The 12,360-nt window shown below is 38.5% G+C and overlaps 1 protein-coding gene across 1 annotated transcript in view; it reads right to left on the reverse strand.

Annotated features, from left to right (window-relative positions):
• Positions 1 to 12,360, reverse strand: part of PLEKHA5 (pleckstrin homology domain containing A5) — a 211,189-nt gene that overhangs the window by 80,801 nt on the left and 118,028 nt on the right. The window contains exons 4-6 of the mRNA XM_081082862.1: positions 5,365 to 5,448; positions 4,048 to 4,168; positions 462 to 566 (exon numbers count right to left, since the gene is read on the reverse strand). Of these exons, the coding sequence (XP_080938988.1) occupies positions 462 to 566; positions 4,048 to 4,168; positions 5,365 to 5,448 (310 nt within the window). The remainder of the gene's footprint in view (positions 1 to 461; positions 567 to 4,047; positions 4,169 to 5,364; positions 5,449 to 12,360) is intronic.

A 12,360-nucleotide genomic window follows, 5' to 3' on the forward strand; every position in this document is an offset into this window, starting at 1 on the left:
AAAGGGGCCTTGAGAGCACAGGTGCAAAAATCTGGAAGAAAATCAGAAAAGTCTTAAATTATGATCAGATTTCTCTATAAATTAAAGTATATAATTATATATTTCTCTAATGCTTTTAAATGAACAGAAAAATGAACAATACCTCTGGATGGGTTTTTTCAGTTTAAAAAATATTTCTGGCCACCAAATTTTAGCATGTCATTCCTAACATTTCATACAGAATATATTTAACTTCAAATCTAGACCGACCTATAACAAACACACAGTCTCTGTTCTAACCATCATCCTTTTCTTGGCTCATCTGTTCCCCTAACATCCTTAGTGCTAACAGAAGTAAAAGGATCTGGGTGGCTCCTCGACAGGTCCTTCTCCATTTGACATAACTGTCTCGGGAACATTCAACTGGAAAAGTCCCTTTTATTCTGTCCTTTTTCCACATCAAATAGGAAAAAAATAAATACCTGTTTATAAAGCCAACCTCGTCTGACCACTGGTGCATTAGGGTTCCTTTTAATTGAATTTGATCTCTTTCCAAAATTATGAACTTTTTTCGAAGCCCGTGAAGTCTAAATAGAAAAAAGCACGAGGTGGTATAAATGATTAGGTGTTTGAGTTTATTTTTCATCCTCACAATTTTAATCTCTTTTCAGATTCCTCTGAAACTTGCAGGACTTAAATCTTTTCAGGTGAATTATTGCAACTCTGCTTTTGCTGGCTTAGTTCTTCCAAGTGTAATAATTCTGCACAAAGACTTCTTCCCCCGGGATATTACAAAAGGATCACAGGTTTGACAATCTCCTTTAAAAGATGGACATACAATTTCTAAAAAGGCACTGGGGGTGGCAGTATTTTGTCCTACCTGCTACATAACTTGAATGAACCTTGAATAAAAATTATTAACAAATCTTGAAGAATAAACCAAAAGACAGAACTTTATGCGATATATCTGCATTGAATAGTGTTGTTTCAATTACAGAAAATTAGCAGCAAGTCACAAGAGAAATATTCAGATATAAAACACAAGCAAACAAATCACACATCAAGTCAAAACAAGGCTTAATGTCATAGACAAATCTGAACTTGAATGATACCAGACAGATGGTGTTTACTATAGTCTTAGAAGTACACATAAGGATATATAAACTTTTAAGATACTGCTGTGTTTAGCATCACGATTTATTTTGGCATAAATGGTAGTAGAAACCAACGAACATAAAAACAAGAAGCTGAATTTTAATTTCTGTATGAAAGTAAGTAATATCAAGTGATTTCTTATTTTCCAACTTAGAATCTTTGGGAAAGCTAGCTTATTCGAATTTTTTGTTTTACCTAAAGCATGTGTGTGTTTTTTTAAAAAAAGTTTTAATTTTCTTTTAATATTTAAATATAATCTAAAACTCAAATGGTACAAAAAGATATACGAGGACCAGTCTACTTCTTTCTCAGCTCTAGACACCAGCACCCAAAGAATCACTGTGTGTGCATCTGTGTCTATCTACCTCAAATAACTGTTTTCATAGATATGGAATATCTCTCCCCCGTCAAATGATTTAATATATAATATCTACTTTTCTGTTCATCTATTTCTTGGAGCTCACTATATAAAGAAAATGGCTATTTATATTCTTGTCTGTGCTATAAAACTTTTAAACTTTGTAAATCAGGTAAGTGAAAAAATGGTGTCCCTTTCTGGTTTTAACTGGCATTTTTTCATATTATGAAGGGTCTGAGTACCTTTTTCACATATGTTTAAGAAAAAAACTCCCCTCCAGTAAAGTGATTTTACATATTTGTCCATTTAAAAACTGGGTTTGTAAGCCTTTTTCTTATGGATTCATAGCATCTCTTTAATTATAAAGGAATTATTCTTTGTTACATGGATTGCAGATATATGCATGCATGAAAATTTTCTATGGTCGAATCTCTCAATTTGAGTTCTGAGTTTTATATCATTTTTAGAAAGCCCATTCACATTCTGAGTTTGTTCTTTTCTTTCTTTCTTTAATATTTTTATAGATTTTTAGAGAGAGGGGAAGAGAGAAGGAGGGAGAGAGAAACATCAATGTGAGAGTGAAACACTGATTGTCTGCCTCCTGCACACCCTCTATCGGGGATTGAATTCAAAACCTGGGCAAGTGCTGGGACTTGAAATTAAACCAGCGACCTTCTCTCTCTCTCTCTCTCTCTCTCTCTCTCTCTCTCTCTCTCTCTCTCTCTCTAACAAAACAAACAAATCTTTCATTGTTTTCTGTACTGCTTTTATAGTTTTAACATTTCAATACCTGACCTACTTGGAAAATTTTTGGTGTAAAGTACGAGGCACAGATCCAACTTTCTTTCTAGACCAAGGGTGGGCAAACTTTTTGACTCGAGGGCCACAATGGGTTCTTAAACTGGACCGGAGGGCCGGAACAAAAGCATAGATGGAGTGTTTGTGTGAACTAATATAAATTCAAAGTAAACATCATTACATAAAAGGGTACGGTCTTTTTTTTTTTAGTTTTATTCATTTCAAGCGGGCCATAGTTTGTCCACGGCTGTTCTAGACGATGACTTGGTGGACCCTAATCCACCTATAATTTTTCTATATTTTAATTAAAATTATTAATTAAGCATTATAATATTTAGTTATCTTACTAGCATTTTATATTATACTAGTGGACTGGTGCACGAAATTCGTGTGAGGGCGGGGGGGGGGGGAATCCCTGAGCCTGGCCTGCACCCTTTCCAATCTGGGACCCTGCTCACAATTCGGGACTGCTGGGTCCTAACCGCTCACCTGCTTGCCTGCCTGATTGCCCCTAACCACTCTGCCTGCTGGCCTGCTCACCCCCAACTGAGCCCCCCCTGCCAGCTTGCTCACCCCAAACTGTCCCCCCGCCGACCTGATCACCCCCAACGCCGCCCCCTCCCCCCCACTGGCCTGATCACCCACAACTGCCATCCTATCCTGGCCTGATCACCCACAAGTGCCCTCCCCTCTTGGCCCCTAACTATCTCTACCTTGGCCCCACCACCATGACTTGGTCCAGAAGATTGTTGGGAAGGTCTCCCAGTCTAATTAGCATAGTACCCTTTTATTAGTATAGAGGCCTGGTGCACGGCTGGGGGCCGGCTGGTTTGCCCTGAAGGGTGTCCCGGATCAGGGTGGGGGTTCCCCTGGATGGCAGGGCAGCCTGGGCGAGGGGCCTGTGCTGCTTTGCAGGCCAGCCATGCCCCCATTGGGGTGAGGGTCCCCACTGGGGATGGTGCCAGCCTGGGTGAGGGGCTGATGGTTGTTTGCAGGCTGGCCAGGAACCCCAGGGGGACCCTCACTCCATGGGGTTGTGGTCAGCCTGGGTGAGGGGCTGAGGGCTGTTTCCAGGCACCTCCCTCGGCAGCTGGCCCGGATGACCCAAGCCTCATGCACACTCAGGCTGGCTCTGTGGCTGCCGCCCACAAGCCCCTCCTTTGGCAGCTGGCCAGGGTGGGTGGGAAGCTTGGCTTCCTCCGTCGCCGGGGGCGACCCAAGCCTCCCGCCTGCTCTGGCTGGCTCCTGCCATCATCTTTGTTCCACTAATTTGTATACTCACTCTTGATTGGCTGGTGGGCGTCGCAAAGTAACGGTCAATTTACACATTTCTCTTTTATTAGTGTAGACAATAATTACAAATTATTTACATTTTTAAAGAGTGTGAGACTGCTCACTCCAGGCATACTTAATAGGCATTTCTAGGCCATCATATTAATCTTCACCTTTAAAACTTACGTTGATTCAATAAATTGCTATTTTTTCACACAAACATCCATTACATTTGTAAAATTATTCAAAATCTGAACTCTATAATATTTTTAAAAATGTAAGCCATTGCATTATTAAAACATAATCTTATTACTTTATATTCCAAGCTATTGCTTATGTCAATTACTGCGAATATAATTAGATTCATGTAATAATAAAAATGAAATGATTATTCTGTAATTATAAAATCTACTGAGAGTCATAGTAAGATACTGACTACCAATTATACCAGCTATCAATAATTAACAGTAAGCAAAATAACTTACTCTGCCTACAGGGCTCATTGGATATACTGCGTAATCTGAAGTCATGTTATAGTTAGAAGCTTCGTTTGTCATACTTATAGATCGTTCCTTCTTGTCTTCAGATGTCATAGCTGGTACAGTCCTGAAAATATATGTCAGAATGCTAGAACTTGCTGAGTATTTAAACTGCTTTACAACAAAGCTTACCTAGAGTTAACAATGCTGGAGTCCTACTTTCTCAAAAAAGGTGGATAGCCCTAACCGGTTTGGCTCAGTGGATAGAGCGTCAGCCTGCAGACTCAAGGGTCCCAGGTTCGATTCTGGTCAAGGGCATGTACCTTGGTTGCCAGCACATCCCCAGTAGGGGGTGTGCAGGAGGCAGCTGTTCGATATTTCTCTCTCATTGATGTTTCTAACTCTCTATCCCTCTCCCTTCCTCTCTGTAAAAAATCAATAAAATATATTGATTGGTCAAACTAGATCAATATAAAAAGAAACAAACAAACAAAAAAACGGCGGATACTAAGTAGAACTTAATAAGCTCTAGGCAGTGGTTCTCAACCTTCCTAATGCCATGACCCTTTAATACAGTTCCTCATGTTGTGGTGACCTCCAACCATAAAATTATTTTCGTTGCTACTTCATAACTGTAATTTTGCTACTGTTATGAATCGTAATGCAAATATCTGATATGCAGGATGTATTTTCATTGTTCGCGACCCACAGTTTGAGAACCGCTGCCTAGAGTCAGAACTACTTTACATAGAATACTTCTCCTAATCACCACGCAAGTAAATATGTTTATTTTGATAAGCATTATTAGATACCCTATTGGTCATCTAATTGGAAATTTAAAAATTTAGTTACAAGATTAGCTGTTTAATATTGAAAACAATACTAGCGATATCAATAACTAATATTTGTGAATAGATTTCTAGTATAAGATATTTCCACACATATTTCATTTGATGCTTATAAAAATCCTGAGAAATGGTCATTACCACAATCTCTGATTTAATGATGAGAAAACTGAGCTAAAATCAGTTTAACAGTCTGACCAAGTTTACCGTTTCTGACCTTACACCTTGAGCTCTTGAAATACCTCTTTATGAACGACTGGAAAAACATCTTTTGAAATTTCATTCCTTATAAAAACATTTTTGGCAATGTTTCTATACCACATATAATAAACAGATGTCATTCTGTTATTATACTTGACTGCACATATCCAGATAAGAAAACTGTTAAATTGTACTGCATTAAGTAAAATACGGGTAACAGCAATCTCAATGCTAATGCCATTTTGAACAGAGGCATTCCACGGAACTCTTTACTTACTGTTCATTCACTACAAAAATACAATTGTCCTGTGATGGTTGTCCTGTGACTGGGTGTTTACAGGTCACTTTCCTTTCATTATGGCTGAAAGAAAAGAGAAACAGAGAAAATGTATGTATGTACTTTCGTTATCACAAACATTTTTCTAATATTCTTATAGCAAAATAACCACTTCTATATTAAAACATTGAAGTCAGTGAATAAAAGATGAAATTCAAACCCATAGCTGTTGAACTATACCTTTTTTCCTATCCACTGTGTGTACACATGTAAATGCTACTTAGTTTTACAATGCAGATAAGCTCAACCCTCCAGTCTGACCTCAATTCTTTCTTCCCACTATTTTATAAATAAAGTTGATTTGTTTCCACGGTCACTGCATGTTACATTTGATAGGTAGGCCACAAAAGTAAGTACTAGTATCTACCCACCTCCATTACTTTGTGTCTCAATTTAAGCACGTAATGCTAAAATTCACATTTTGGGGAAAAATTAACAGTACTACTATAAGGGCACCAGCACATTAACAAATAGACAGTACTACCATTTGAAGAGCAGTAACTTATGGTGTTTTTGTTTTACAAAAGAATTGCTATATAAATAATGTAATGGGATTGCTTTTTGTGATACTTGAGGAAAATATGCTATAGAAAGGTGGAATCTGAAGGAGAAAATAAAAACCCTAAATAAAACGTGAGAACAGAAACAAAGAAAAAATCTACTTGTTATCTGTGCTGAAAAAAAGTTTGCTTTGAATTAAAGGGATGGCATCACTACTACCCTTTTGGCTAAGATCAAGTGAATTAAAGAATGACTATTTTTTTGGGAGAGTAAGGCCTTTGCAAAAGAAATACTGTTCTTTCAAGGTTGAGTGATAAGATTAGGTCTTCTACTATCTTCTTGAAATGAGAGTAGAAAATATCCCCAACTATTTATCTAGCTAAGCCAAAGATATTAGATGCCCAAAGTAATATGCAATATACATTGACATAGAACACATATCATCATGTTAAAATTATCATTTTTTCCATTGGGTTTTATCCATAAAACAACCTAACATTGGTATGTTTTAACTTAGAAGATTTACTTTCATTACAAAGAAAATTTTCAAAATGTTATATTGAATACTGCTTTTAAATCTTCCAAGATTATTACATGTGCGCTGAATTTTGGGAACTCTACAACCACAAGCCACAAACTTTCTGGCAAACTTTAGATACCTAAGTTCCTTTTCCAAATCCTAACTGCCATTAATATTTTACTGGTAACTCAGTACTTGAAACTCTAGACATTAAATAAAACTAAAACCATATAGAAGAAAAAGTACAGATACAGTTTTTTAAAAATTACACATTGACTGTTGCCATAGTAGAATGATTGGTAGACTATAATGAGTTTCTATTATTTCTTCAGTGAATTGGTCTACTAAGCGCATGTTACTATATCAGTTTTATTTATTTATTTTTTGTGGTGGTTTGTCTTTATACAAACATACCCAATAAGTATTAAGATTTAGTGGGTTTTAGATATTTATTTGGGTGGTATTTTTATTACATAAAAAATAAGCACGTGCCTCTCTTACCTATTGATTTAAAAAAAGTACCATAGTGGAAATACATTTATGTAATAAGCAATAAATTGGTAACAGAAAAACAAAGAAAGTATAGCCTCTGGAGATAATTGGAAAATACCCAAGTACTCAAATGTGATGACCATTATGAATGTGTCAAAGTATGTAAATTCTGATATTTAAACAGTATAAAACACCATGGAAAGAAGAGGGAAAAGTAACCTGTGACAGAAATTAGATTCTCTAATAATAAAAAATGGAGAATAGCTATTTTTTCCTTAAAGCTTCTCCTTGGGAATGGGCATTAAAGAGCTAGAGTTGGCTCAGTGTTAGAACAGAAATATGAAAATTCTTTTTATTGAAAACCAATACTGTACAAAGAAAACAAACACCCCCTGCTATGTCATATTACCTGGGAGGGATACAGTAGACTCTCATCCTACTATTCTAGAGGCTCTAAATCCTAACAATATGGCTCTGCAGTAATTATTGGGCTAAGAGACTACAATGACTTCCTGAACACTAAATAGATTTAAGTAACCATCAGACAAGGTGTAGGACAATGAAGAAATCTAAATAAAGAATGAGTAAAATGGAGCCCAAACAGTCTCTTCCCTAAAAGTGGGCACTATTTCAATTAAATTGACGTTTTTATCATCTCATCTTAAAGTAAAATTAAATAAAAATCTTAATATTCCATCTTAGTTAAAAGACCAGTGACTAAAACCAACATCAAATATGCATATTTTTACATTCTTCTTCTACTACTTAATGTTCTTGTATTAAATTAACATAATTCATATAAAATCTCTAAGAATACTCTGAGGTCTTTTATTGTTTTTAATAAATGAAATAATCTTTCCTAATATATTTACCTAATTGCTAAAACATAGTAAACAAAGAAGTTTTCTGAAATGTTTACTCATTTGTTCTGACTTATACAATATTCCTAAAATCTGGCTCTTGGTACTAATTAAAATGAACACACACACACACACACACAGTGCATTTTCTAAAATGTTAAATCCCAAAAATCTGTACAATGATATATTTTAAGTAATAGTCAAGATTACTAGAGGTTTCTATAAAATTCAAAATCAGAAGAACAAGATTTTACAGGCAACTAGAATAAAAAAATTGCCATCTCCTGTAAAACATACTAAATAGAAAAACCAGAGTAAACAGAAAAACCAGAGCAGTATTTTCTAATTTTATCAAAATTTAATTAAAATAAATAAATAAGATGTATGACATAGCACAGGATCAATTCCAGCCCTCACTGTAAAAACGTGGTAATTTCCCACCACCTGACAGGCCTGTCCATCCTCATTGCTCTTAAGCAAATGTATTTTATATACATTTTTAGATATTTAAAAATTTAATTAGAAATACTTTTAAAATTTGAAAACCATTCCTTCTTATTATAATGGCATTTACACTTTATTTCTAGAGTACAGTGCATTTTTACGCACAATACCAAAGTATAAACATAATTTCTAAATCATTCACAGAAACTGAAAATGAGTTAAATACTGACAGCCAATAAAAAAAAAAAAATCAATGTAAATAAAATCCAAGTGAGTCTGCGGAAAAAAATCTCCACCCTCCCGCCCCCCAAAAAAGGGCATCTGTTAGCCCTGACCGGTTTGGCTCAGTGGCCTGAAGACCGAAGGGTCCCGGGTTTGATTTCGGTCAAGGGCATGTACCTCGATTGTGGGCATGTCCCCAGTAGGGGGTGTGCAGGAGGCAGCTGATCAATGTTTCTCTCTCATCGATGTTTCTAACTCTCTATACCTGTCCCTTCCTCTCTGTAAAAATATCAATAAAAAATATTTAAAAAAGGGCACCTGTTAATGTATAAATTCTTTTAATACCTAATACACTAACTCTTTAATATGTATAGCAACAGGGCCCTGAGAGAGTTGGCTGGCCCACTATTACTGGTAAGTACCCAGTCATGACCACTGTCCCTGCACAAAGGAGGAGTGGCTGCCTGCTCAGGACCATGAGGGCCGGCAGGGAACACAATGAATGATTCCCGGCCTTTCCTCAATTCAACCAAAGTTTGTCCCCTCTGTTATTTACAAAGCATATGTTTTCCATCAGCCTAAACTTGGCATTCTTTTTGTAGGCACAAGTTTGGTTGTGGTAGGCTGTTTTTGAAGGGCCTCAAAATTCAGATCAGGAGTACCATCAGTTTCACTCTAATACTTGTGCAGTAGTGTGTCCCAGTGTGATTCATCTACTAGGGAACAATCTGAGCATCACATAAATTCCTTATTTGTTTGTGCATGAACCTGTCTGTGGGCAACTCCAGGAGAATGCAGAAAACTACACCCAACAGAAGTCCAGCCACATGGGTGCACACACATCACACAGCCGCACAACTTCAACCATTTCCAGCGACTTGAGGTCATTGCCTGTTTTATGAAGCACACTCATCCACACGGGATACACCTTTCTGTTTAATTCCATACATCCCTACTTCCAACACTTCCCAATAACTCACAAGCTGAGGCCCTGGTCATGTCCATGTCCACAAGCAAACTGCAGGTCTTTTTCAAGGCAAAGTGTAATGGCAGTATTTTTGTATTTCCTACCCATTTAACATGTGTGAAACGGTGCAACCACTTTTATTAGGTTCCTGTGTTTATTTGTATGTGTGACTAATGAACTTTTTGAGTGGTATGCTCTGAAACCCATTTTTAACCGGAGTCCCATGCTTTTCATTGCCCAATTTTGTACAGTGGGGTGATTTTTAGGAACATATGTGTTGTGTTATTGCAAAACTGACTGTGCTACTATGCTAAGAAGTAACATACCTCTCTATGCTATTAGAAAATACATTTGAGGCTTTGCTAGACAAGGTGTCAGATTTAAAATCCTTGCCAGGGATTTTTACGCTTCATAAATGAAAAGGAAACACTGGAAGATACGGCTTTACATAAATTTGTGTTTCCAGAGGAATATGTACTTACAAAGAAGGTATGAAACTCAGGTCTTGATATAAAACATACGGTCACAGAACAAACTAATTCCCATCTTGTCTCTGAACTCACTGTGGCACACCAAGAAGTCCAAACTTTTCTAAATATAACCCTAGGTGTTCAGCTACTTTTCCTTCCAGACATCTGTCTGCCCGTGAAATTTTAATACATAGGTTTAGATCCGTAGTTCCCAACGAGGAGTGATTTCATCTCTCAGGAGACACTTGGAAATATCTGGCAATAGTGCCGAATGTCACAACTGGGAAGTTACTACTGGTATAATGGGTAGAAGCCAGGGAGCTGCTAACCACCTTACAATGAACAGGGAAGTTTTCGACATGAGAGTAGTAGCCAGGTCGAAATAGGGCTGATGCTGGGAAACCCTGCACCAGGCTTTCACAGCCTTCTGATGATGAGCTGTAATGAGTAAGCCACCTGCACTATTTCTCTAGAGACAACAGAGGCTGCAGGAAATAATGGCAGTTGAGAGTACAGGTTCTGGAGTCAGATCCTGGCACCTCCACTTACTAGCTATGTGGTGATCTTAGGCAAGTTACTTTATCTCTCTATACCTCACTTTCCTCAATTTAATAACCAACAACCTGTATCCTAGCTACTGTTAAGATTTTCAGAACTGCCCTACGTACTGGAGATGGGAGTGAACAAAACAAACAAAATTCCTTGCCCCCGCTTTCTAGTGCAGATATTCATGAGGATTTAGAGTGAACGGTATAAACGTGCCCTGGAACACAAGTCCTCGATCATTATTTACTTTTATTATCAACTACAGAACAATCATCTTATGTCGTTGTCATTGGATTACTGCTCGTTAACTGTTTAAAGCAGTTTAAATTAGCGCTTGCCCAAGTAATTGTTTAAAACCCATGCTATTCCACTCTACTCATTATATACAGGAAAAGAATAAAGATGCGGTCTCTCTTGGTTTTCATGCTTCTGGTAAAAATACCTGCCCCTAATATGTCAAAAGGATAAAGAAAAGTAATCCATATATACAAAAGCCTAAGTAATCGAATGACAGAACAACTGGTCGACCGGCTGCAATAATGCACACTGACCACCAGGGGGCAGACGCTCAATGCTGGAGCTGCCCCCTGGTGGTCAGTGTGCTCCCACAGTGGGAGCGCCACTCAACTGACTGACCTGTCCTGGCAGCCCACCAGCCTAGTGGCAGCCACTCATTCCCTCAGGAGTCCTGCATGTCCAATCTCTGGAGAATGGGCCAGGCACCGACAGACCTGCGCTGCCTGCACGATCCCTGGGGCAAAACGGCCGCTTCCCCTCCCTAGACGCTCCGCAAGGAAGAAATGATATAAAAGCGGCTGCCAGGTGGCTCCCAACTACCCGTGTGAACATCAGCGGGCTGGATCTGGATCTGGATCTGGATCCTGGGCCGGCAAGGGCATCCCACCATCCCGCCCAGAGGGCCGGTCGCTTTTTAGCCCCCATCATCCCCCTCAGGACGGGCACCAGGCACAGGGCTCATAGCTGGCAAGTGCTGCTGCGGCAGCACATGCCTCTCCCGAACAGGACTGACTGGGCGTCCTGACATTTGGAAATGTCTGGCAATAGTTCTGAATGTCACAACTGGGAAGGCGCAGCATGGCTGGGATGAGCGGGAGTGGCAGGCGGCGCTGGACTGCTGGTTTCGGCCCAGTCCCCGCAGGCCACGCCGAGGGACCCCACCCGTGCACGAATTTGTGCACCGGGCCTCTAGTTCCCATATAAAAGCTCCGGAGGGATCATGTTTTTATGCTAGCAAAGGCAGTACGTGAGCAGGTTCTTAAAAAGTGACAACACTTAAAAAAAAAAGGACTCAGCTCTTCCAGGGAGTTCAGGTCTGAAGGAAATAGGTCATATTCACTAGCTCAGTCTGAAGATCATGCTGCAGCAAAGGTCCAGATACCAGGTGTACCAGTTAATAATGTGGATTTTTTTCAATACTGGTGAAAGGATGAAATCAATGCCAGTTTTAGAAAAGACATCAAGAAATTGACAAACAGCAACACGAATTGCTTGCTCTTTGGCATCATGCCCTCTTCACTATTTACTCCCAGACATTTAATCATTTGCTATAACTAGAAGATCAAAGGAAGGACCTGCTTATTTAAAGCCTCTATGGAACTATTTCATTCAATAATAATTTGGTTTTAAAGGATCTGAAGATGAATAAATCAGTTGCGTATAAACTGGTATATATATTTCTATCAAGTTGCATACACAACAAATTAAAAAGGACATGTTTATCAGCGAGAGAAGTTCATTAGTCTACCTAATGGCTTTTCAAATTGTGTATGTGTGTGAATCAAGCAGTAAATCACGTAGGTAACTACTGAAAAGCAAAGCTAAGCTGTGCTACTTTGAAGCAGTTCTGAGCTTTCTGGTAGCCTACATAAAAAGGGAAAGCTGATCAACTACAGA

Source organism: Myotis nattereri (assembly GCF_964212035.1).
Source record: "Myotis nattereri genome assembly, chromosome: 2".
NCBI lineage: Eukaryota > Metazoa > Chordata > Mammalia > Chiroptera > Vespertilionidae > Myotis > Myotis nattereri.